Genomic DNA, 27,626 nt, shown 5'->3' with positions numbered 1-27,626 from the left:
CCTACATTCAAAATGTGTTGAATTCAACCTGTATCTTAAAACTGTTATTTCACCATTGATTTCACCCAGCTTCTATATCCTGAGGTGTTTTGATGAAGTTCTTGTTCACCAGAAAGGAAGAAAAGATATAATTTTGTGAAGCTTTTTTAATCATAGCTTTAAAACAACAACAACAAAAAAGACTTTTGTAGCATCACAGAATTGTACATTTTGTAAAATGAAAATTAAACTATTCTGAACCTAACTTAGTTTTCTGAATTTTATATTACTTTTATATAGCTTACTTCTAACATATTATCTACATTTTTAAATTTATTAAAGAATTATTAAATTCCATCCTCTGTTTATTGTTTATCTTGCTGCTGAAAAAGAAACCTTTACTTTGAACTGTGACACTGATCATTTCATGTGATGCCAGTATTGTGGCAGTCAATGTCTGCTGATTGTTGCAGTTGCAGAAGTAACATTACARTTTTTGGTATTATACAGACAGCTAAACTGGGGAACAGACCTGGAGTAAAGATGCTCTTGTTTGGGGCTGCTGTTGTGAGGAATCCAGATTATCTGATCTGCTATTGTGAGGAATCCAGGTTATCTGAGCAAGTGGCCTGCTTAAGTCAGTGCTGTCCCAGAAAGAAATGCTTACTGAACTGTAACTTTTGCACCAAATGTTCCTATATAATTAAGAAAGACAGTCTTTTGTCAGAGAAAGGTGTTTAGGCTGTCTGATTCTGTTTTAGGATTTCAGCTAGATCATGCTCCATGTATGTATTGATGAAGAACTTTGGCCAGTTCACTGATTTGATTTAGTTTAAAACACAGGCTACAACTGTATGCTGGTTGAGTATAGTTTATTTAATTTTAAATAAATCTAAGACAACATAATGAGTCATAATTTTAAATTAATTTTAAGTAGGTGCATAGTTTTTAGAGTACTTTACATTTTATATTTTTAAGCTTTTTAGACATCATGCTTTTCTTTGCATATTTTTTCATAAGCAACTTTTTAAACTTCCTTTTTTTTTTAAAAAAAAAAAAAGAGGACTGAGCTGCATGCCTTTCCTCTCATACATACTAAAGTGTGAGTGGAGGGAATAGAAGGGACTTAAAGCATTTTACTAATGGATTCTTGATTTCATCTGATCTTACGTAAACTTGCAATTTTAATGGCAGAAAAGTGTCAAAGGTAGCTACACCCATTTAATATTCTGCTTCTTAGAAAAGCTTCTTTTAAGAAAAATCAGGATGTGTGTTTTGAAGAATACTGATACTTATCACTATCTACAATCTGGTAAAATGTCATGCTTTTTAACATAGCCAAAGCTGATGAAGAAAGCATTCCTTCCTCAACTTTTTCTCTTCCCTTCCCTCTGGCTCCTCACCTTTGAACTATTACAGAAGTCGCAACAGTAACTGGTTTATTGGTTAGAATAAATGATCTTTTTGCTCTTTTGCATACACTATGAATTTGACTATTAATCCTCTCCCATACTTTTTTTAATTAACATCTTGCCATCATGTGAAAAGTATTATTTTTTCATAAACACTTATGTCCTGATGAGTGTATCATTACAGCATATATACATACTGTCTTTTAAAAACAGGTTAGTAGCAGATGAGAACATCATGCTTGGCTCCCCTTTGGGCAGCTCATGTTTATTTCCTCTTAAACAGTAGACAATTTTTGAATTTTTTTTGTAAAGGACTTCTAAAAGCTGTGCTTGTACCTTCTRCTATTTTGCTACATAAAAAGATGGCCTGAAAAGGATTTGAGACTTTTTTTCTAATCGCTTTTTATCTTATAGATTTAAAGTATCATCTCTTCAGAATTTCTAGGGGACTAACTGATTTTTTTAGAGGTTTTTTTAATGTTAATTCATAAAACTACATGCMAAACATCAGTGTAGATAGCAGAGGAGTATTTAGTACAACATCTCTTTCCAGAACTATTGGTCACTCAAATGAAGTAGGACTTGAGAAAAAAACAAAGAAAATTGAAGTTATTTCCTTTTCTGTGACTTAGCCTTTCTTGATTCTTGTATTGTTCTTGCTTAACTCTACATCATCTTATATTATGCCTTCTTAGGACTTGAATCGCAAGTGTGAGCAAGAAGGAATAAATTATGWTCATCACAGGATAAAACAAATCAAACCCCCTAATTCCAACCCTTCATGCCTCTTTTAAACATCTTAAAGAAGCAAAATAGGGCACAAGCCCAATATTTCTTTTGCTTTTCAGGTCTCCTTTAAGAGCAGAGACAACCATGATCCAGCAGTTTTGGAGGTAGAGGCAAGTAAATGTTTTACTTCTTGTAAACATTGCAGTAAGCTTTTGTGAGTCACCTACGAATTGAGGAGACCCTGACTGAAAAAGAACCTCAACCCTCTCTTCCCAAACAGTGTATTTACTTTTTATATRCCTGATGTGGAGAAAAACACATTTAAGCTTCTATTGCTAACTGACTGGCTTCACTTTGTTTGCACGTTGTGCCATACCTACTTAGTGTAAAATTATACAGGCTTAATATTAGTAAGAGGTTTTGATAACAATTGTTAAGTTCTTTCTTTGGAACCTGTCTTCAAAATGTAAATTGTTTTGGGTGAATCATTATATTGATTTCCTTTTTTCAAAAAATCAGTGGCTCGTATTTCCTACCTCCGACTGCTGGTGTTTCTAGTCAGTTCTTCAGCACTGCCACTTTGTGAAATTCAACRACCTCCTTGTATTGGATCTAAACCTGTAATTATTTCTATGTTGGGGACATTTCTGAGAGCCTATGTTGAGTGTCTTTTAAAGGTTCCACTTGAGTTCTTAAACCAACCAGATGTTTTACTCTTTTCTGAAGGCTGTATTAGAGATGCTGGAAGGAGCTATGCATCTGTATTGTTGAAATCTTAATCAGTCACCCTCTGAGTGCTACTGCTTCTCAGGAAATTTGATTCCTTCTATTTTATCAGGCTGTAGTTCCAGGACTGTTCTTAAGACCATTCAGGTCAACATTGCTGGTGTTCAGCGCTGCTCCTGCTGCAGCTATGGCTAGGCATAATTTCTCCTGTCCTTGTAAAAGTGATCGGTGATTTGAATGATCATGATGAACTGCTTCAGTGCTAAACCTGCAGAAAACTAAAGCTAGAAACTTTTCCTGTTGTTCTTGAGCACCATAAAGTAGGCCATGAACATCAGGGTAAATGGAGGTGGGAATGGTAGCGCTGACACTAGAATAACTTCAGCTGTTGCAAATCTACTGCAGTAGGCAAAGTGCAGTAGTTATTCTTCAATTAGTTCAGTTGGATGGCCATGGCTTATTGATATGCTGTGGATGTGATGCTTCTTACATCTTTAGACAAATTCTGTGGGATCCACAGCTCATTTATTAGACACACAAAATGTGGTAAGTACAGGCTCGAAATAAGTGTTCRCTCTGCCACTTACAAACTTTTTGCTGCGTTTAATTTTCTTATTTAAAGATGCAGACATTTGAAGGAAACCAGAACTTTCTGATCRCAAATGATGTTAGATAGATGCTAATTGAGAACTGGGAATCAAAGTGGTAAAACCATAAACTTGGAGTTTAGTTCTCTGAAATATCAGGGTWTTTTTGTTTTGTGGGATGGGCTGGAATTTGTTAATGTTTTTGGCCTCTTTTTCTTATTTGGAAATAATTAAGTTCATTTGTAACAGATTTGGATGAATTCTTATGGCTATAATATAGTGCGAAGATGAAAATGTAATAGCTAATACTTAAAGCATGTATTAATTTTGTTGGCAGCATGCAATTTTAACATATGGAGAATATTAATGACAAGTAGAATGCTGATGCACTGAATTCTCATCTCCTTTCCATGAATGCTTTGCAAAGAACTTTTTTCAAACCTGTTCAGTTAGGAAACTGGTTGTTTTTTAATCTCCTTCCTACTAGCTAATAAATATAAAATGTAATGCTATATGATTTGGAAACAATACACAGGTCTTGATTGTGAGGGTTGTGCTTCCAGACATTTTCTCCTAAGGTCAGGTATACATGGAGGCAGTACAAATGTTACTGTGTATTTGATTTTGAATTCAAATTATGAGTTGTTTTCACTTTTTTCTTATGTTTATGCAATGAACATGGATTTCATTGCATTTTACTTTCAAATTTTTTTTAAAAAATGTTCAGAAATAATTTGTCATCATTTATTCCTTTATGGAAATGACATTTCAATAATACCAGTTAAAGTTATTTTTACCTATTGAATATTTCTGTAAGGTTTTTATTTTAAAAGACTAACACATATACGAATAAAGGGCTGATAGTACATTATAGTTTTTTTAAATAAACTGAAAATTATGTGGTCTTTATCTCATTAAAAAAAAAAAAAAAAAAAAAAAAAAAAAAGTCCAAACTCAGAACTTAAGGACAAATTCTCTGATGGGCTAGAGTAATGAGAACAGCTAGGGAGTACTGATTATATATTATTGACTATAATGGTCTTGCTCCTTTGAATCATTACAGTAGTACTACTGAAGGGAACTACCCATTGGCTTACTGGTTTACATTGTTTTGTTACAGCTTTTCTCACCTGAGAGAGATGTGAGGTTAAAATCCTAAAGATTGATCGCTTCTGTGCTATAAGGAAAGGCTTCCTCAGTATGTTGTCAGCAGTACTGTTGGCAGCCTTTTAATACCAAGGCCAAGCTGGCATTTAGCCATAGTCTTTACTGAGATGACTGTCACTGCATTTTAATCTAGCTTTAAGAATGCTTGACACATGTTTGATACCCCTCATTCTGCAGTCGTTATGATCAATAGAGTTACTGCATGAAATTGCTTGTGAAGGAGGAACGGAACAGTGGCCACATCTTGAGGTATCTAGGTGGTAATTAGTGTGTTGAATCCTATGTAATTGCAGCAAGAGTTAGAGGCAGCAGCTGTTGTAAGGTAGTATAATTACAGACCGTATGCATAAGGTTTCAGTTGTAAATACATGGAAAGTTTGTGTGTGTCTGTGTGTTGAGGTCATTCGAGAGTGTTCCAAATTCTTGGATGGACTTGGTTTTAATTTAATTCATGAGAGAATTACCATTACTGTTAATTCTGTACTCAAGTAACAGATCTGGGGAGTGTTTTCTGTATTCTCTATGGTAAGTTGAATTTTTGTTTTATTTTTAAAATAAAAGTTAGTTGTGATTGGTTTAATTTGTATTGTATCAGTGTCTTACCTGTTACTTTTCAGGTACCTTTTACTGATGTCCAGGTTATTTGTTTACTAGTACATTCAATTTTTAATYGTTGTAACTCTATAAATATAGAAAGAATGCAAGTATTTTAGGAAGAGGGAATAGAATGATTAGAAAACAAAGATATTGAAATATATACTTTGTATTCACCAGAAGATTATTGTAGTTTTAGAGTAAACATGCTAGTTTAATAGCTTAGCAGCTTAGTGAAAAAAATAAGAGAATAGAGATGAAATGCAAGGGTAGAGTGCTAACATTAAATAACTAAAAATTTGAAAGTCTTAGTATTAAGCTCATTATGTAGCATCAAAATGCCATCCTTTGTCCTACTCAGTACTGTACTACTTCACTGAACATGGCTCACCGTTGAAGGAAAAGTAGAATAAATGTCAACAACAGCATACCACTCATCTGTTATTTATCCACTGCTTAGAAGTATTAGCATAGTATGAATTTAAAACAGACAACACAAAGCTAACACAGCCCATTCTTTAAAGCGAACAAACAAATAAAAATTTATGAATGAAGGCCTGGTCTGAATAAAAGCAATTCTTGTGTTGAGAACATTGCAACTAATGGGCAGGTTTTTTAGGTACAGAGCAAAACAGTTAGTTTATGGATTGAAGTGATGCAGAAATTTAGCTTTCCTATTGTTTCCAATTGATAAAGAGCCTCTTTTACCCGTCTGGACAGCACAACATACTTGCTAGTATATGGTGAACTCTCACCCTGGATTTAACATCATGTCTGTTTAACAGTATTTTGTGGAACTCAGGTTTGCTGCATTCATCAATGAGTTTATATTATTTATATTCTTAAAAACACCCAGTGGTCTATAGAGGAAAAAAAGCRGGGGAAGAAAGGCTTTGCTCAAAGCATCCACCTTTTAAGCAACGGGATGTGAACCATGGCCAACAGTCTGCTCAGCGGTTCCTTCTCACAAAGATAARGCCCTTCTGTGATAGGGAGTTTTGTGAGGGGAACTGACTGCAGAATTAACTCTGAGCAATGTCTCCAGTCTCATTGCTCTCTAGTCCAAAATGCAAGGTGTACTTCAACTTTTTTTGTAAATCTGGAAGTTATAAAACTTACTGTGTAAGAAATCACTTACCGTGTAAAGAAATGACAGTGTGTGAATACCCACAAGTGGCATGTTAATTATAACCCTCCATTACTAGAAAGCACTCATACGCGACGATGAAAGGTGTATTAAAAAAGTGTTACATAATAGAGCAGCTATTAATACTGCTATAATATGAGTAAGGGAAGAGGGACCACAAAACCCAACTGATGTCCTCAGTGAAGTTATGCATTAAGAAGAATATTGAAGGTTGTAAATGTAAATTAGAAGATACCATAATTAAGGTTGCTCATGATGTTCTTTTTGTATAAACGTAACTTTCTTTGGAGGTCCTCACTATGGTATGAGTGGTAATTTCATTTTCTTTGTGGTACCCTTATTTAAGCAAATGGGAAATAGTATGCTCTTTTTCCAGGTGGGAGACTGAGGTTCAAAATCTGAAGTTGAAAATGTTGACTGCTTTATATGCCTAACTTGAGGTGACTAGGCTGGTATTCTGAGCTTTCAGAATACTTCCATTTATAAAGCAATTTACTTTAAAATTACATTTGACTTCAGTAGCACTGAAACATGTCTACATGCCCAACATGTCTACAGTGCAGGCCCTAGAGCTGTAAGTCAGGCCCTCAGAGGATGGGACTTGCTCATCCTCTTCTCCTGTTGTGGGTGGTTTGCTGCTTTGGGCTGCAGGAGAGCAGCTGTGCTGTGCAGTCTGCTGAAGGCATGCTTGATGGCTGGCTTCCTCCAGGTGATGGGATGTTCCTGTGCCCTCCTATGTGCTTAGTTTGCTGCTTGTGGGATGTGTCACCCAGCCAGTTCAGCATGCTAAACAGGCAGAAACCAAATCTGACAGCAGAAGCTGTCAGCTGTGTTGAACTGGCTTGTTGAAGGGTTTAGTCAGAGCTGTAGCTTGTGCAAGGACCTGTTAAGGAGAACAGAAATGAAACCACTCCTTTTAGTCATGCTGTTATTCAGCTGTGCTGTTAACTATGCTCTACTGAAGTCCTTCTGTAGAAGGAAACTCAGCATCRTTTTGAATTGCGGTTTGGAAGAACTGCTTTCTCTTAGTTTGCTATGTAAGATCAGTCTCCTGACTTCTAAGCACAGAAACTGTCTAAAGCTGGCAGAGTTCATTTAAGCAACCACTTATGAAAAGGTTTAGTTTATGGTTTGCACCACGTGTTCTTGTTGCCATAAGAAGGAATTGAATTTAATTATTCAGGATAGCGTCTGCCTGCCTTGATACTTGAGAATATTCTTGCCATGCCCACAGGAAGCAGGAGTCAGACGCTTGTTCTTCATTATACATCTCTGAGAGTTTCTTCAAGGCATATAGATCCTGGGGACTGAAATAAAAAAGATATCAGATATAATCATATCAATACTGTTACCTGTTTTCTTTAAGAAGTAGAAATCTGCACAGCAGTTCAGCTTATACTTTAAATTTGTTCTAACATTTTTTTTCTTCCCACCTTCTCACTTTTTCTCCCTCAGTCTGGCTGTTTGTGCTCTTAAAGTTAAGTTTTGACAACTTACACTACCTAGGAATAGCTCTTTATGTTCCAGATAAATGCTTAAGATACTAGAGCTTTAGCCCAAAACCTGTATCACAATCATATCAACCTTGCCCTGGCAGTAAAAKAAGCTTTACTTTTTCAATATACAACCTCTTTTTAGGATTTGGCTGCAATTCTTGTAGCCAAGCAGTAAAGTATTACTGGCAAAGTGACACAATTTGAAGTATTAAAGTCTTAAAGTTGCTCTCCTTTCTCTACCCTTTGCCTATTCAACTCCCCCCAGCTGATCTAAAGAAATGAAGGTGATTAACATTTGTTTCATCTTTAATTCCGAAATTTTGGGGGGCAAGAACAGTTTATTTGTGGTTTCAAACATAGAGATAGCAATATATGATAATTACAGATAGCATCAGGAAGTTTTTGGAAGCTTAATTACCATATAGGTATCTTTCTTTTGACTTCCAAATCTTTATTTTTGTGGTTTTGACAAATAGTAAAAACCTAAATATCATAATGTCCTAAAATAAAGCTAATCACATTATTATGAAATCATTCATAGCAAATCTGATTTAAGAAGTAGTAGTAACTGTTTATATTCTTGGTCAGAGATCACTTAAAACTTTTGTGTGCATATCAAAAGCTACTAATCTGGGGGTTTTGTGTGGGGGGGGGGTTTGTTTTTTGGGGGAAAAGGAAAGAAGAGTTTTCATACTGATTTCCTGAGTCTAGCTGACAGTTCTGAAAGTAATTCTGTACAGAGGTTTATGACCATATCTGAAATTTGACTATTACAGTGCATGTTAAGAGGTGATATTTTGCTTTTCAATTTGCTTGGCATGCTGCTACTGTGTTAACATGCCCAGTTTGCGTTAAGCCCGTTCTGCCTGCAGGCCCGAACAGGAACAATCCCTGTCTGGGTGCGTTTCACCTCCCCCCTGCTGCTGTTGCTAATGTTCGTGCAGCTGCATGGTTAGGTGGAGCAGGGAGATGATCCATCTCACAGTGTACACTGGGAAGAAACAATTCTGCCAGCATAAGGAAAAAAAAAAAAGTAAGAAGTCAGAGGTTTAAAAAATGGATAGACAGGTCCCYTTTTCTCCAGATTTGCGCTGGATTGAGATGGCCTTGTTGCTATGATCTGACATTCACCATCATTTCAGCCTCCTAAGGCAAGTGAAATACTGGAGCAGCATGAAAGATCCATAGGACAAAATCTATGAAATAAGATGACAAAATTCCTACTTACTTCAGTGATAGCTTTAGTTTGGCCGAGCTATAACTTGAAACTAAGTAAAGCAACAGTTATCTTACTAAGATACAGTACTGTCAAGAGTTACCGTAGCACTTGATAATTCASCTTGTCCCATAAAGCATTTCATGCTGGATCAACTTTGGAGAAAAATCTGCAAGAATAAAATCCTCGATATACTGGTTTTGCCCAATTTCTTTTGGGCAAAGAAACTTATGCTTTTGGATGGGAAACTTTCTGGGTCTGCTAGCTGGAACAGTTCAGTGTACAGCTGTAAAAATGCAGCACAGGGGAAGTTGGGGAGGGTGCTGGTGTTTGGGGCTTCCTATTTTGTCAGCAGGCCAGCCAAATTGTGTCAGCTCCATGGTATCATGAAGCCACGAGATTAGAAAGCTCCAACGTGGTATTTCATGTAGGTAGGGAACCACTTTGATCCAGCAACAGCTCTGAACTCAGGGCAGCACACTAAAGTTTTCTGAGCATGACGTCTGCTGAGCGTCTGGGTGGCCCGGTACAGCATCTCATTCTGTGCATTAGATATACACGAGCTTGTTTTCTGCCATCTGGTTTTTCAGAATAGCTCTCTCTAGGTATAGAGCTTTGTGTTTGACAGCATTTAACCACGACTGGCTTTTTTTTTTGTGTGCGTGTGAAATAGAAGATACGGCTTTTTAATCCAGACTTGTCTTGAAGGGGCCCTAGTATGCAATAGTAATGGAGAATTAAAGACATGCTGAATCACATTAACTTATTTGACATTCATGTAAGGAGGAAGTATGTGTCTGCATTAATTTAAACAATTGGTTTGTTGCTTTTATAGAAGAAAACTTCAATACAATTTTAAAATGTGAATTAAGCTACAGTCTTCTCCCTGACCAGGTGCTTCAGCATTTCTTTTGTTACATTATTTTATCAGCAGCTTTCTGCTTGTGAACTGCCACCATTAGAAGCTCAGTAGGAGCAAAAGTCTGTGTTAATTTGCCTGACTGTAGCCGCACAATTAAAGTGGTTTATCAGCAGGGGTTAGGACAATCAGTGTGTTCCAGAGCTTCCTGTTATAAAATTACTTCTGTTGTTCAAACAGATACTGTAATTAGTGCATCATTTTAAACTACCCCCCCCTTTTTTTTTACAGGGGTGTCTTGGAATTTCATCTGATAAAAACCTCCATAATTTTGCTACTTAGATAAGCATCTATTTTGTTTGCAGGCTACTTCTAAAATAACTTTTAGAGAAATATCAATGTCAGGACTATATCATGTGAATACATGCGTAAATATAATGGTGAGGTGTTCCGGTGTTCTTTTTTGTATTAATAATCATTGTTAGTATCGACTAGCATTTAATACCTAGTTCTTATATATATGAACAAGTTGTTTTATGTCAACTAATAAAAAATACCTGCATTCTGTCCCTAATACCTACGTAACTAGATTTCACTTAGAATACAGTTTTGTAGGACATTATAAGCCAGCTTTTAAGTGGCGGTTCACTGTTAAAAACTGGTCCCTCACTGAGCTCTCCCCCGTTTATAGCATTGACCTAGTGTTGGCACTCTTCCCTTTCCACAATCTCATTCAATTCACTTGGCCAACAGAAAAGAGAGAAGGAAAAAAAATAGCCCAAGGATTGATTTTGCTGCATCAGCAACTTGCTGCATCAGCGGCTCACTGAAAGGCTGGCATGTGCTTGAGGCAGTGCCAGRGGAGGCATAAAAGTGGTATGGCCAAGGGAGCTGGAACTTTTTGAGACTCTTAGCACAACCGGTGATGCTACAAGACAATGGTGAAAGAAGACACAACTTGTTTTGCTGGGGACTAGTACCTCATGAGCATCAGCTGATGTGAGGTTATTTGTATGCCTGACATTTCCAACCAGTTGGTTTATTTCTTGCACCATGTGTTAGAAATCCTCCCTCCTCTAAATGATTTTGTTGTAGGCGATATTCCTGAAACAGGAGCTTCAAAAGCTTAAAAATGAAGTTCTATAGATCAGGTTGGCAGAAAGAACAGTTATAATGTTCAACATGGTAAGATCAGCATGGCCCATGTAAGGTGTAATCAGTTATGACAGGTTGAGTAGAGTTTCTTCRCTAAATGGCTCATTCAAACTTATCAATGTGGCATTGCTACGATATATTAACTCTTATTCAAAGATATTTAAAATAGAGCAAGACTGTAATTTGCCTGCAGAGGTTTTTCTGATTTGTCACTTTATAGTTAAATTTAACATTCACCTCAAAATTTCTTTAAATCAATATGTTAACATTTTTGTAAATTCACACAACTTTTTTTTTTTTAAAATGTTCTCATAATTAAGTATTTTTAAAACTTTGAATCTGTGTGAATTAGGGAACAGAAACCTTCCCTTAAAACTGTTCTCTATAGCACAATTACCTATAGCACAATTTATTAGACAACATATTTTAATAATTTCACTAAACAGCTAAATCTCTTCTCTCCCCCTCTTACCTCCTCCATTTTGACTGTGAGAAGCAACTGAGTGATTATAGTTTCTTATATTTCATGATAATTTTAAGTTGTTAAAAAGTACTTAAATTCTTAAATGGTTTAACTATTCTGCCACCTTTCCTTTTTAGCATTTAATTTGACATTACATGAAAACATTCTTCCATTTTACTCAATTTTTGTGTTTTCTGTCTGTCAGTAGGAAAACAACTCATTGTAATAAGTTAATGAAAACATTTTAATGATCTATCACTTTAAGATGACTGAGAATACTGATATATTGTCTTCAAACGTTTCCTTGAGCCAGCACCTTTATTTCTTTAAAAGCTCTGTGCGATTGCTACTAACTTGTAAGCAGTGTTTGTTTTCTGATGGCCAAGAGTATTGGAATTTGCGTAAGTTCTAGTGGAAAAAGTGCATGGGAGGGAAGTTGCGCTTTTTTGTACTGTGGGCCACAGCTTTCTGAAAAAATACTTTATGGAATACTTTTTATGTTCATTCTTTATTTAATGAAGATATAGTTGCATGTGTATAAATAAATACCTGGACAGTATTTATATTCAGTGTTTGTTTCATTTTCTGTTAATGACATTTTAACAGCTGGTAATGACTAGATTCTACTTCACAAGGATTTTTTTTTTTCTTTTTTTAATTTCTTCAACTTATTCATAGTCAGTGAGCCACAATATGAAGATCTTCAGGCCTTGATGCGACAATAAATAAGTATGAGATTTTTAAGAAGTTCTTGGCAAAATACTTCTGTGATCATGAGCCTCAAAATACATTTCTCTTTCACCTTCTCCGTTTTTTCATCTTTTGAACAATTTTAATTGARCTTGGTAGATAGGCACTTCTTTCCTCTGAGTTTAAATTCCTTTGAAAATCAATAAAGGATAGGGGAAAGGTGTAAAATAATACCTATAGTTGAGGGAAGGACTGTACTGATTTTTCTGTCATCTATTGTATATACTGATAGTAAACTGCTATCTTTTTCTTAGAGTCTGTAGTTGAGGCATTTTTTATAATAATATTTTATGCAGTTGGATTTCAAGTAGTTGTAGAAAGATTTTTTACTACTTGATCTAATGACCCTAATGGTGAGGTAAAAGCAGAACAGTTTCATTAAGTTCATTGTTTTATGTGTACCCTGAGGATAATGATTGTACACACACAGGCAACTGAATGAAGGCAAAATCTGTTTACAGAATTAGGCTATGTTTAAGGATACTGAAATTTCTGCCAAACAAGAAGCACAGTGAAATTTCTTCTGTCAGTTATATTGCTCTTAATGTTCTTTAATTTAGCAGACGAGACGGTTTGGTTGTAATTAAGCTTTTCTAATACCATTGTTCCCCAAGGTTGTGGAATAAATCATTTTACTCGGTAATCTCCTGCATCTTCACTGCATCCATTTTTCCTGTATAATTCTTGCATAAACAGTCTCTGAGATACAGCAAAACTTCGTGCTGTAAATTACTTCGTGTGTATATTATGTAATTTTGAATTTATTTTTTTATGAGTCTCTCCAGTTTTGTGGGGKTTTTTTGCCATTTCTTACTTGACCTGCGTAACCTTCCTGCTCTGCTAGTCAGTGTATTCTGTCCAGAAGTAACTTGCAAGGCAGTTACTGGTACTCCTGACAGGTTTTTCTCTAGACATACCTGGCAACCTGGCTGAACTGTGCTGCAGTGGTACGGAAGGGCAAGAAGCAATGGGCACAAACTGAAAAATACAAGAAATTCTGTCTAGAAAAAAATCTCTGAAACATCTGAAAACGCCAAAAGTTATGAACATAAGAAAATGCTTTTTTACTATAAACATGCTCAGGTGCTGAAACAGTTTGCCCAGAAAGATTGGGAAGCCTCCAGCCTTGGAGATGTTCAAAACCAGCCTGCACATAGCTCTGAGCACCCTACTGTAGGTGATGCTGCTCTGAGACGGGGGCAGGGGCCTGCCTGGGCAGTCTCTGGAGATTCCTTCCTAGCGAGTCTGTAAAGCCAGCAGCTTTGCCRTAGCTGAAATTCACTTCAAGATAGGCAGAGTTTGTAGGGCTTCCCCCCATCCTCCCAAGTTGCCCAGTGAATTACTCCTACTCTTTCGCTCTCGGCCATCTTTCTGCTATGTTTTCTCCAAAACAATTTAAAAACACCTCCCAAACKTTAAAGCCTCAAACTTGGCTGTTCCATATTTCACAAACCTTGAGAAGGACACTTTCCAAGTTTAATTCCGAATTATTTAGTMTACAGCCTCTTCCGCCTTTTCTGTATAAAGTAGGACTGGGAAAAGACTTCTTAAAGACTTACTGCACAGAAAGGAGTAGCATCTCTTAAGTAATGATTTTACTTAAAAGGAAATATGTTTCCCATACCACATCCTCAGAATTTAGGAGGAAAAGAGGCAGCATAAGAGATTGCGGTTCTTAACCACAGAAGGCGGCAAGTTATTTTCTCTTTCCTCCCATCAGCCTAGCCCTGTAATGTGTTTTGCATACAACATTATGTTGAAATAAATGACCTAGTGGATATTTGAATTACTTGCCTTTTTTTTTAAAAAAAAAAAAAAGTTTTTTATTATTATTAACTTTTCACTAGCTTTTTTCTTTTAATAAACCATACATTTTTTTTTAATCTACAAAGAAAGCAACCTTATCAGTGCAACAATTCCAAGCCCAAGTATACTGAGATAGAACAGAAGAAATTTGAAGTCTATTCCYATCTATGTTCCCAAGTTTTTTGACTAGTTTTTTTTCCAAAATGTATTGTACTGGCTTCCATTCTTACTCCTTTTTTTTTTTTTTCAGTCTTACTGCTATTGGGAATATAATTTCTCAGATAAGACTTTCATTAAAATATTAGTACACTTCATGATCATAGAAGAGGCGAAGTAATTATAATTCAGTTATCTTACAGATAAATGCTTGTGACTGTGAGCTCAGAACAGGTGGTTCATGTGATTATTTTTTGGTGGTAAATACTGTGTGTACTGTCAATAAAGCGGTGAGGTTTTTTGTGAATAAAGAATCTAAAGGGGTGTGTATTTTTGTGAAAAAAATGCACAGTATTAAGTGTGTATTGTCTTGTATACAACTTAAAACCACATGATGCAACAGAATAATTTGAACCACAAACCACATTTGAGATAAGGCATTTAAAAATTTGAGGCTAATGCAGTTATGGAGAGATAGATTATCTCATTTTATATAACAAAAAATAATTTTCTCTCTTCATAAATACCACATATTGTTACTACTTGATAAAGCACTGCTTTTTGAGGCTTTGCACTATATTATTTCCATTGCAAGAGCAGCAGAGGGAACTGAGCAGGCGCTGGTGGGTTTGCTTGCAGCTCATGGGAGTGTTCTGTTGGTCAAGCTGGAGGGACCAAAAGCTGCATTTAGACATTCCCTCCTTTTAAGGAGCAAAACTGGCCATTTTATTTGGAGACAGCTTCCCTTTTCATTTGCCCTTCTTTCTCTGATATGTTTTAATGGTACTATGATGCCTGTTAGCATGTCTCTGACATGCTGGTGGATGACAGGTTGACCATGAGCCAACAATGTGCCCTTGTGGCCAAGAAAGCCAATGGTMTCCTGGGGTGCATCAGGAAGAGTGTTGCCAGCAGGTGGAAGGAGGTGATCCTGCCCCTCTACTCAGCCCTGGGGAGGCCTCATCTCGACTACTGTGTCCACTTCTGGGCTCCCCAGGACAAGGGAGACATGGAGCTACTGGAGAGAGTCCAGCGTAGGGCTACAAAGATGATCAGAGGCCTGGAGCAGCTGCCCTAGGAGGAACGGCTGCGAGAGCTGGGCCTCTTCAGCCTGGGGGAGAGAAGACTGAGGAGGGATCTTAGCAATGTGTACAAGTACCTGAAGGGAGGGTGTCAGGGGGACGGGGACAAACTCTTTTCAGTTGTCCCATGTGACAGGACAAGAGGCAATGGGCAGAAATTGAAGCACAGGCAGTTCCGCCTGACSGTGAGGGGGAATTTCTTCCCTGGGAGAGTGACAGAGCACTGGCACAGGTTGCCCAGAGAGGTTGTGGAGTCTCCTTCTCTGGAGATCTTCAAGGCCCGCCTGGATGCAACCCTGTCTAATGTGCTCTAGGTGACCGTGCTGAGCAGGGAGGTTGGACTAGATGRTCTCCAGAGGTCCCTTCCAACCTGACTGATTCTATCATTCTAATAACCAATATCTTYTGTGTTCTGCCTTTATGTCAGCTTGCCACGAATCTGTGTAAGAAATAGCAGCATGTTGTTTGCACTACCTTGTGGTTTAGCAACGTGGTCTGATTTATCATACATTTAAAATAACTTTGTCCGTATTAAAACAGTTTGGCGTTATCTTAAAAGATAATAACTTGCTCCTGCTTAGGATAAAAAAAAATGAATTGTTTGAACAGGAATAGTGCAGTTTTGATCATGACTTAGTGAAATAATCTGTGAATACCTTGTGGTAGATATTTCTATCAAAGATTAAATTATAGCACAGAGCACATTCTAACTCAACTTTGCTCTGTGTCAGGTTCTGTTTTATAAATGAAAATTACTTTTTTCTTTTTTTCAGCTTCTGAAATTCACAGAGATATTTTTAAAGTCAGCATTGTTTAGAAAGTTACCTGAGATAACGTCTTTAAACTAGTTTAAATGACACTGTTCTTAAAACTCACAGTAGCTGATAGTGTGTGCCAGAAGAAATAATTGCTTTCGTTTTCAGGTTGYGCTCTTGAGTAGCGTGTAGTACCACAGTAGAAGAAATTTCCTTTCAAGGAAATTCCTTTGTCTAAATTTTCCGTATAACTTCCCCCCTCCCCCCATTTTTATCCTTCCCTAGTCTACAAAATATTTCAGATTTGAAAAAGTTGAATTAAATGTAGAACAGTCTAAGAAACAGTGCTCCCTCTGGTATTTATGAATATGAAGCACTTCATGTATTTGTTGACATTAAATCTTTCAATATTTCTTGTGTGTGTGTGAGATTTCCTGGAAGAATTCTAATGAAATTCAGGGGAAAAGCCACATTTACAATTAATTTAGCTTGTCTTGATTTTTATAAATGTGAATTGTGGTAAGCCAGAACCACCTYACTTATAAGTAGGAGGCTCCTTTGTTACCACCTGTATTTGCTGTTTAACTCAGTGATTTTACAGAGGTCTTTCTCTTTATGTAGGCCTTCACTTGAATTCAAAGGCTGTAGTAATAAACTTTTGTCTTTACTGATTTTTTTTCCAAAGTTTTTACCCCTTAAATGTTCTTAAATTATGTTTATGGGAAAGTTACCAACTTTACTTTTTAATAAAAATGGTGGTGGAAAGTGTTCTCTGTCTTTTCTTCATCATCTCATTTTTGAATGAATGAATATTTGAATGTGTTACTTGAATATACCTCTATCTGTTAGTTAAAACTAGATTTTTATCATTTACTTTTAAAATTCTTTTTAGTGCTTGCTCTCTTTCTCTAAAAGAAGTGTTAAGACCTATCTTTGGGATTATTAATGCTAATGATGCAATAGGGTATCTGTATACTAGTGACTGTCATTTTATAAGTTTTACTGTGGCCTGTATAACCTGTAAGCCTTGTCACTTCTTCCTCCTCTCTAACTTTCATTCAGAATATCTGGCTCCATTTTGAAAATTATAACTAACATTTCTTTTTTTAATGGTTAGTTTTAAAGCTTGTCCTTGTCAGTATTTGAAATGAAGTTCTTAAACACAGAGCAGTTGTTGCATTCTGTTGCTGTCCTTTGGAGTGATTCACATGATGTTTCTATGTATGGTGACTGTTTCACTTTTCTTGTTAGGTTGTTTAACCAACAGTGTTTTATCTGTTGAATCCCTGAATGGCTCCGAAGAATAGCAATGTTTCTGTAGTACTTGGTAGTCTTGTTCTTGTCCCTCTGTTCTGTGGGAGAGGGTACTCTAAGCAATCACACTTGTTCTGCAATTACTCTAAAAAAGAGTGAGATTCCAAAAAAACACACCCTAAGTCCCCCAAACCTTTTGTAGAAGATAGTTTGAAACCTGAGTACTTATTAAATAACATAGTAAAACAAAACTCTTTCTCTCCGCAGTATCAAGAAGACTTTTCCCATCTCCAGCAGAAATGCAGCTCATACCATTCATAGAATGGAGGGTGTCAACTGTTTATTTAATTGTTTTAAATGTAATATAGCAATGTTTCATAGTTTCCATGTTTGTTTATTTATTCATTTATTTATTTATTAGGAAGAACAGAACCGAGGCAAACCCAACTGGGAGCACCTGAATGAAGATTTGCACGTACTTATCACTGTGGAGGATGCTCAAAACAGAGCAGAAATAAAACTGAAGAGGGCTGTTGAAGAAGTTAAAAAGTTACTGATACCTGCAGTAAGTATTTGTATGCAAGTCTTTGATTTACATTTCCAGTAGTTACTTCTGAAATACAGTTAGTAATGCAGTAATAAGAATAAACCTGCATAGCAGTGTCATGAAATTCAAATTAATATATTAATGTATATATTATATCATTTTTTTAACTGTTAAAATGTATTATCCTTAGTAGAATTATTTCTCAGGATAGAAGAATACTTTTAGGAAATGTTGAGGTTTTTCTGGTTTTTGTTTGTTTGGTTTTTGCCTCTTTCAGAGGTAGATACGGGGAGTTTTCATTACCTTTAAAAGGTAGTGCTGATCTGCTACAAGCATTAGCTTTCTCACTTTCTTTCAGTAAAAGGGTACTTTCCTTTAAGACTAGGGAAAAAGTGACATACTTTTATGTTTCTTTTAGAGATGATTCTGATACTTCAAGGGAAGAAGGCATGTTTTCTTAGGTCCTCATACTAAGTTCCTTCCAAAAAGAACAAATCCCCTCGGGAGGATGGTATCAAAAAAACACTGCTATCACTGTATTGGGGAAAAATGAACATAGTAAAATTAGCTTGTATTTTTGGAAGCAACAGGTTTTTATATATATATATATATATATACATATATATATATATATACATAATATACATAATATATATACATATATACATATATACATAATATATATATATATACACACACACACATGCTTATACGTGTGTGTGTGTGTATACACACACACACACACACACATTTTATACATATTTACATATTTTTATATACATATATACATACATATATATATACGTGTATATATATATATATAAAAAAACAAGCTCCTTTGCTTCAGTTTTTGGACCGTGCTTTGTCTTAAGAGTGTACTGATTATATTCTTGTAAGAGCAGAAAAAGTCCTGAGATGAATTTGAATAGAACTAGCAGGATGAAGTCTTAAGTGATGTTATTAAAGACTTGTTGTGTGGCTAGTATATTTGATAAGATGATTTTTTTCCTTCTTGCCTGCTAATATAAACGAACTTCTGCCCAGCCAGGCAACTTAGGAGCCTTTTGCAGAGACTAGACTTTTTCCATGTGAAAGCCAGCCTCTTTGATCTACTCTATACTCTCACTCAAAGCAAAGTGACTCAGTGTGGCTTTATGCTGCATTCTGTGCCATTAATTTGCATCTTGTGATTTTTACCATTTTTGTGCCATTATAAAATGATAAAAAATAAATTTACATCTTTCTCAATGGAGGAAATATTTTCTGTATTCTGAGAAAAAATTAATAACTCCTGAAAAAAAGTAGCAGTTGGTATTAAAATGAGCTAGTGATTTTTGAGTGCTTGCTTAGTGAACGCTAGTGGAGGCTGATTGATGAAACTTGTGGTGATATATGCTAATATAAAAAAATTCATTCAGAACTGGGAGAGGCAAAGAAATGTTGCAATATATGACAAGTTTTAAGAAGTTATCAAGGATGAGGAGAGAGACTTAATTTTTGAATTAACAAAATGTGATAGAATATTAAGTTGGAAGTAAGAAAAAAATTTAATGTACACTTTTTCACTTTGCACATTGTCAATCGCTATGAAAGGAGAAGACCACAAGGGAAAGTAGATCTTCAAAATGTGTACATATAAAAGAGATCCTGAGCACATTAGAGCTGACTTATAATCAAGATTAGAAATGGCAAGAAGAAAGAATATTTTTCATATGGGCAAAGCTGAAACCCTTAGGCTCAGTTCTCTAGTCCCTGTGTAGCACTGTAAGTTTTAAAAAATATATAAAACAACTGGCAATACGCAATCACTTTCRAGTTTTCGTTGGCTCTTCTGCAACCTCACTTCTGTTGCTGAATGTGTGATGACTGAAGGGTTCTTCTGGAGATGATCTGATAGACGTAAAACCAGATATGTGCAGTCTATACACTGTGTAGGTTTGTGTTATGTCTGGTTTCTGTAACCGGTGTGTGTGGTAAGATGGTTTGCGCCTCCTAAAAAAAAAAAAAAAAGAGAGAGAGAGGGAGAGAGAAAGAGTAGTTTTTCGTTGTTATAGTATCTGCCAACTCCTTGTCTTGAAAAATGTTCTGCCTTGTTTTAGAATCACTTGGAGGAACTCTGTAACCCAGAATACAAGGTGCTTTTTCYCAAAGGGAAAAAACAATCAGAGCTAACTGTTGTTCAAAAATAGTATCTGTTGAAAAACACTTTTTCTGTCAATTCATTTCATTAACATCTTTCTATATTTTGTATAGGCAAAATATAGAAAATATATTTTATGTTCTAATACATATACAACGGAGTAGCAGGTTTACTGGCTCTCTGCTGAAAGTCATACTTTATAGGGATAGGTACATGTAGTTGCATACTGATGAATTAATATATAGGTAAGCTTATCTTTGTACTACCTACTGTGTCTCTTTAATTAGTCAAATAAAAAGCACCAGTCTAATCAAATTCTGATTTCAGAAATTTGGAGAGTTGAAAATTTTTGTTTTAGAATATAATGGTGGGAAYTGAAAATGTTTTGTACAAGAAACCAAAAACCTTTAAGTAATTAGGGAAAGGTGGGGGCACAGGGAATCCTTGCTAACTTTATGGTGGGGGAAATTGGGGATAGAGAAGATTCCCAAGATATTTTAAAATATATAAACAGAAAGTTGGAAATTCTTTCTCACAGTAGAACATTGCAACTATTACTGTTTTCCAACTATATGAGAGAATTTCAAAATTCATAAAGGGTATTTATTTATGTCATTGCTGCTGCTCTTTCCATCTAATTTGGAAAAAAAAAATGGAATTTCATATGAGAAATACAGTCTAATTTTTGCCATATAGTGGCAATACAGTTGTTTCTCAGATACACTTCAGAAAAGCAAACTAGTACTAGAGATAGGAATGAATTGCTAACTTACTGGAACAAATAGTTACTTTTCTGGTCAATATATTAAAGGATCTAGCTACATTTTATAACAGCAGTGCACAAATAGGCATATTTCTAAAATTTCCATGTGGAGACAGATGAAGGAAGAGGTATTTCTGTAGCATTGTGTGTTTCTTCTCCTCTTCACTAATTAGCATCGTGGGTTTTAGAATGTGGTTTTGGGTTTTTTTTGTTTTTTTTTTTTAATCTTCTTCTTTGTGGATGTGAGTGTGTTCATTTCTCTTTTCCTTTGGTATAGGATTTTTACAAAGATGGTGGTTTAGTTGTACAGTTTATCTTTAGAAGGAAAAAGGAGAGCTTRAGGCAGACTGACTGAGCAAGCCATTGTTCTCCTCAAGGAGAAAGGCTGAACTCCTCAAGTTTTTAATTAATATTTCTTTGGTATGAAACTTGTTATTTATTGTGGCTTTATTTCAAGTTCTGTGAAATTYATTTTTTCCTCTTCCCATAGTTCACTGAGATATTGGCCATTATCTGGACCTGTAGGATCATTTGATACTGCTTCTTTCATGTTTTTCTCCTAAGGAAAACAGGAAGAAGAAAGCGCCAGTTTGGGGGTCGCACTGAATTGCACCTTCCTCATGCCTCTTTCTAAAGCATATCCTACATGGTATTGATCTTTCCTGTGTTCATTGTTAAGGTTTTAACATTTTATTTGTTATTTGCTAGAGTTCGGTAAGGACAGGCAGTTCGCTTTTGAGGCAAAAGTGGTTCTGGATTGTACACTGCAGAATGTAATAAAAAGTGGAGAGCTTTGTAAGGAGACTTAGGTGATGATTAAATATAACATCCTAAATTACACTGATATGTTGTTATTAAAGATGTGGAATTATTCTTCAAGGTACTGGGCAGTAGGGCTGAGCTGCTCTACTGTAGAAATGTGAGAGTCTTCTACATGTTCTGAGAGGTGTTGACTGAGGTGTACTAGCTGAATCTATTTTCTAGATACTCCTTTTGTTACACAGATGTTCAGATCTCCAGTTACTATTTCACTGATATACTTTCTACAGGCTGAGTGATCTATGGCGTAAGTAATTTGCATGCAATACTTCTTACTCCTTTTCCTTTTGACTCCACATTCTTCCTCTCTGAGGAAAGGATGGTATTTGAGGCTTTACTTAACACTCGTTTAATCTGGAATCACAATGTTTTTTAAAATCCTTTGTCTCACTGTTCCTGGGTAGGGGCAGCTGCAATTCTAGCTGGTGCAGCTTCTATCTTGTTCAAAGACAACAGTAAAATAGTATTAGTCCCTCTTAAATTGTACACAGTATTTGCTAGTACGATAATGGTATATTAAGATTGTAATAGGCAGGAATAATGTTGCAGTAGAAGTTTGTGTAATTTTCGTAGCACACTTGGTTCTTGCCTGTAAAAGTGATACTAGACCTTTCAGTATTGATTGTCTTTAAATTTAGCCATATGGTATGGGGAAAGCATATCATTGTTTAAAGGAAAAAATGCATTGTGCTTAATTAAAGTAAATAATACTGTGACAATATTGCTGGATATTTCTCATAATATTATTGAAAGCACACTTGTAGATGATGGTTACAATAACAACCTTCACAAATTTGTATTAATTTATTGATTTCGTAACATCAAAATCMTTAGAGTAGATGAATGTCAATGGCAAGGATTCACTTAAAAAGAAGTCATTCAAACACAAATAAAAACCATGTGATATATAGGAGATGGTGAGATGATTGTTACTTGTAAAACATTAATGACTTGAAAAGTAGACGTGAATCAACAAAAAACTRTTGTTGTCACTTTTATGTATCTTTTAGCAGTTTTAAGCATCAGACAGCAATTGCTATCAGACTTTGATAGTGTTCCCAAGCATATCATCCTGCAGTGTTTAGCTGAGGCATTTAATAGTGGAGTAAGGAAAAGATGTAAAACTAAGCAGTTACTAGAACACAGTTTCCATACAAAGATAATCTGTATCAAATTCGTGTACAGCTCCAAATTCTCAAAAACTAATAAATCATTTAACAGGAGAGGGAAAATTGGATAATTGTTCCCATATGGAAGTTGCAAATAACTAACTTCGCTAATCCTAGGGTCAAATTTCAAGAAGAAAACTTGGAAAGCTACAAGTCTCAATTATAAAGCAGGAATACCAYTCTGAAATGAAGAATGTTGGATTAACTGTTGTTGCTGTCCTTTAACCATATCATAGTTACTGCTGTGACTTAGTTGGTTTCCAGCAGGCCATTCTGAACGACAGATACGTGTGAATTTGTGAAAAAGAAAAAATAAACCATAACTAGCTCCTCTAAATATTCATAAACAACAGAGGGAAAATATATATACTTAGCAAATGGTAGAGTAGTAAAAATGAGAATGAGAACAGCTGTGGATATACCTAATGCCCAAGGGGCTGAAGCTGTTGCTTGAAAGAAGTGATAGAATAACTTGAGTTAGGGTTTTCTGTTGGATGAGTTTACTTTGGCCAGGGGTTCTGGTACAGTTAAATAGAGAAAGCCATTAGCAGAAAAGTAAAAATGGGAGGGGTAAGCAGAGTACTTTGAAGAAAAGTTAACTAGTACAGCGTGATAAGAAATACTGACTGTTTTCAGAGAAAGTTAACACTTGAATTGTAAGATTTTATATTTTGATTTTGATTGGGATGCAATAAGAACAGCCTCACAAAGTTGCAACTGAATTTTAGATCATGGCAAAAAGGAGGAAAGCTTGTGCTGATGATGAGTGCCTTTCAGTATAAGCTGTGAGAAAAGATAGGACTGCAGAAGAATGTTTTCAGAATTACTTTGAAGTCAGAAGATTAAAACATGTAACATACCCAATGCTTATAAATGGATGAGGGTCATATTCCATATAGTAATAGGCAAAGGAATTAAGAATAAAGGAAGTGGTGGAAGGAAATCTGCAGAAAGAGTAGGATTGAATCTTCTCCTCGGAGATAGTATTAGTCATCTTTCTGCTGTGATGAAAAAGCATTGAATAAAGAAATCAAACTATTTGCTGAATCTTCATAGACTTTGAGAACATATGGTAGTCTTCCTTATGATCATGGGGTGTCTTCAGATGTAGTACGCTAACCAAAATATCGGCAAAGGTTTGAGTGAAGGTATGATGTAGACACAGCTAAATAGATGTAGCCTAATGGTTAAAAGTAAATATTGGTCTTAAATGGGAAACGGTCTCTTTTGTGAATTCTCTTGCATCAGTTTTGTGAAGAGATGTTAGAGAAACATAGTACAAGCATTTCATGGTTACACTGAATGGCTTGTTTTGCCAAAGTGGGTCTTTCAGTGGCAGCTCTGCTAATGTGCAAGGATTTTTCTTCCAGATTTTCTTTTTTCCAGATGCTAGCTGTACTGTTATCAAAACAGCAGCAGAAAATGACATTATAGTGTGTTTCATCTAGTTTAATATGTTGTATACTGAATGTTTTTACAATTTGGAACATGCATACCAAGCATGACTATAATGAAAGTACTTGGTAAGTAAGGCTAACTGACCTTCCTCTATTTATTCTCTATTACTAGAGATGTTAGTTCTAATAGTGTTTCTATTTTTAGTCAATCCTAAATAGATAAAAATGCATATTTGAAGTAATATGTATATAATTAGAGAGAATGAAGGGGCAATAATACTGACAGGATTTGTTTTTCAGCTAGATAAGTTAAAAGCACCCTTTTTTTCCCCAAAAAATTTTAAGCAGATTTGATTAGATTTGACTAGATTTTTTTTAAAAAATGAATTACTAGTGATTCCCTTACAAGTGTAAATTTGAGCTGTGGCTTATTTTCAACTTTACATTAAACTGAAAAGTGTCTTCTGTTTCTACCTTAGCTATATTATGTGCCAAATTTCTTACTAAAAACTCATTCCGAAAGAATCTTAATTGTGTTTTAGCTTCAGAAAATGTGGATTTTATAGTAATACTTCGAATTATTTATTATCCTCCAGCTGTAGTGGGCAACAGCTTGAAATACRAATGATACTAGGAGAAGAGGAAGATTTCATTCATCTTAGTCATTTAAAAAAACCTATACATTCCACATGTAAGTTATACTTCCCAAACCAGCTCTTAATGACTCATTCCTGCATGGTGTGCTGTTTTCTCCACTCTGCCCCCGCCACCCCGCAATGAGAATATAGTGCAGTCTTCTACAACCTGCCTGTTGTGCTCTCTCCACTTCAGTCAGGCTGTGCAATTCATTGTCTGCTCCTTGTTCAATTAAAGGTATGAAAATGAGTAGTCAGGGATGTAGTGGCAGAAAAAGGACACTGCTATCTTTAAAAGCTTTTTTAGGAAAATCCTGCCTTGCATCTATTTTATAAATTCAGATACAAGCTTCTTACTGGGAATATCATGTAAATGATGAGAAGAGAAGCTCTGTAGCTAAGATAGTGAAGCAGTGAAACTTCTTGGGAATGACCGCTTAACAATATATGGTAAASCTTTTGATGTGGACAAGAGGAGATAATATATTATTTTTAGTGTTATAAGCAAATTTAATATTTCCATGATAGTTTGGCCACCACAGTCCTGCTGTTCCTGATGATTTGTTGCTCCTATTTCCTATTTTGCATTAATAACTACTGGCCTTCATCTGACCATGTAGTGAGCCCATTTAGAGCACTTAACCTTGGATTAGCTGACTTGCTGTGGAGTCAGATTTGTTATAGTGCCACAGTTGGTGGAATGGGAAGATGGAAATAGGGAAGAACAAGATTGCAGCAGATGAGCCTTAAATATATTTATACTATTTTAGAACTGCACATTGAGTAAGTTCAGCTGCAGATAAGATGAGAACAAAATAGTAAGATACTTTTTGTACAAGAATATGGTAGTGGAAAGCAAAAGAAAACAGCATAGAAGCCTCCAGTACTAGAAGTGGTAATTTCGATAGTTGACAAGATTAGATTAAAAAAATATATATTGTTTTGAGCAGCCCTTAATTCTGGCACATATTTTAGTAGTTGTCTTTCCCTAAAAATTTACAGTATTGTACAAGTCTTGAGTTTTAAAGATGAAAGCAAGACTTTCATACAGTAAATTACATATGAAGTATTCATATATTGTACTTGATGTGCTACTACAATGTTAAATTAGCTTTGGCTTTGTTAAGTTAGCTTTGGCTAACATTGACTATTAACAGAATAACTGAGCCCAGCTGCAAGTGTGAAGCAACTCTCCCTATCTTTGCACACCGTGAATCTGTGCATTGCATAGATTTTGACTGATGTTTCTTACAGATTTGAACATACAGTGCTTGACATGTAGTCAAATCAAAAAGTAGCAGTACAAACTGAGGCACAGGATTCTTGTCTCTAAGTTTTTTTTATGTTAAGGGAGAAAGAAGCTTCTCCAACAGTTACTTCCATTCTAGTAAGATAGTCTTTTAGGTTCCCATTCTGCTTCGTATTTTTGTCTTCAACAGCTGCTCAAAATATCTGAACTTTCACTTTTCAGTGAATTTTATGAATTTAATTTAGGACAAATTTTATTTAACATTATACATTAATATCTTAATTCTAGTGTAATTTTATATATCTTGGGTACCAAAGCTTTTTTTGGAAATACGTAAGCCTCATATGTAAGTGGAAGGAATGCTAATTTTAGGATTGTGGTTCTTGGGGGAGACATAGTATAAAGAATAGACATTTTGTTGTTTTACATGTTTTGTCTTTGTGCATTCTTTTTTTATATTGGATGTATTAAGGAGGTCCAATTACTTCAGGTACAGGTTTTATAGGCAGTATTTTCTGGAAGGATCTTACTAATTGCAGACATCTTAGTKTTACTAAGTGTACTTAGTGTTAAGTAATTGTAAAGTAACCAGTGAGCATTTCACTTTCTGAGTTACTTAAAGTATGCTGTATTATCAGTGTTTTGAAATTTAAATTTACACTTATACAGAAATAAAGCTTCTCAGGCAGACATTTGTGGCTTAATGCTGGCTTACGATTTTCTGTTCATCAAGCTTCTTTACCTTTTGCTCTTTTGACAACGGAACACTGAGAAAATTTTAATCTTGGGAAGTCAGGCCAGAATTTTACAGCTAATATTCATTAGAAAACTTAAGTGACTCTTTTCTAAAGAGCACAGAAAGTTTTGAGATTGCAGYGGAGAATTTGTGGGATTTCTTTTGCGTAACTTATGCCTGGGAGCACTCAAGACCCTTTTATCAAAAGCAACATTAGTGGCTGAGATATAAGAGATAGAGCTGGCTGATTGAAATAGCTTATATTGCAATTAGTAGCATACTTTAAACTTGAGACTGGCAAACTGTCCTGGGAAGCAAAGATTAAGTGAAATGTTATTGGAAAGCTATGTTGTTTGGAACACAGTTATTAATAGCAAGTATTTAAATGTCCAAATAGTTCATTTTTCTTCTGTGCTGTTGTGAATGGCATACTTCTTCCTTTTTTCTCCTATCTTACGTATTTGCATAAGTATTTTAAAAGATTTATTCTATTTCCAGACATAKTTAATTACTAGGGATAGCTTAATGAAAACAACTTTCTCCTATATCTTGGGTGTCACCTTTAGTAACTTGTGTTCAAYATTATTGCATAGTAACTATGCACATAAGTTATTTTATTTGTCACATTGAACTTCTACAGTGAAGTGTGTTAAATTCCAAATCACTCAGAATTATTGGACAGAAGAAATTCTGATCACATTTACTTTTAAGAAAATGAAACAACAATTTTTGTTACCTGGCAGATCTCAATTCTTGTCTTCCTGATCACCAGCAAAACTTAGTTTTCTTTCCTTTTTTTTTTTTTTTTTAAGCATTAAGAAGACGGCAGGCAAGATAC

The 27,626-nt window shown here is 35.5% G+C and overlaps 1 protein-coding gene across 7 annotated transcripts in view; it reads left to right on the top strand.

The window, feature by feature from the left end:
* The window catches only part of QKI (QKI, KH domain containing RNA binding), a 163,596-nt gene that overhangs the window by 89,117 nt on the left and 46,853 nt on the right, over nucleotides 1-27,626 (top strand). For 4 of the 7 annotated variants that reach the window (XM_085300774.1, XM_085300773.1, XM_085300772.1 and 1 more), the window contains exons 4-5: nucleotides 2,240-2,290; nucleotides 17,755-17,898. In XM_085300774.1, the coding sequence (XP_085156900.1) occupies nucleotides 2,240-2,290; nucleotides 17,755-17,898 (195 nt within the window). The remainder of the gene's footprint in view (nucleotides 1-2,239; nucleotides 2,291-17,754; nucleotides 17,899-27,626) is intronic. The other 3 variants (XM_085300777.1, XM_085300775.1, XM_085300778.1) reach the window with 1 other exon arrangement.

The sequence above is a fragment of the Rhea americana genome, unplaced genomic scaffold (assembly GCF_003343005.1).
Source record: "Rhea americana isolate MKP2758 unplaced genomic scaffold, rheAme1 scaffold_169, whole genome shotgun sequence".
NCBI lineage: Eukaryota > Metazoa > Chordata > Aves > Rheiformes > Rheidae > Rhea > Rhea americana.
The sequence above is the reverse complement of the archived record's forward strand: the minus strand, read 5'-3'. Positions and strand labels throughout refer to the sequence as shown.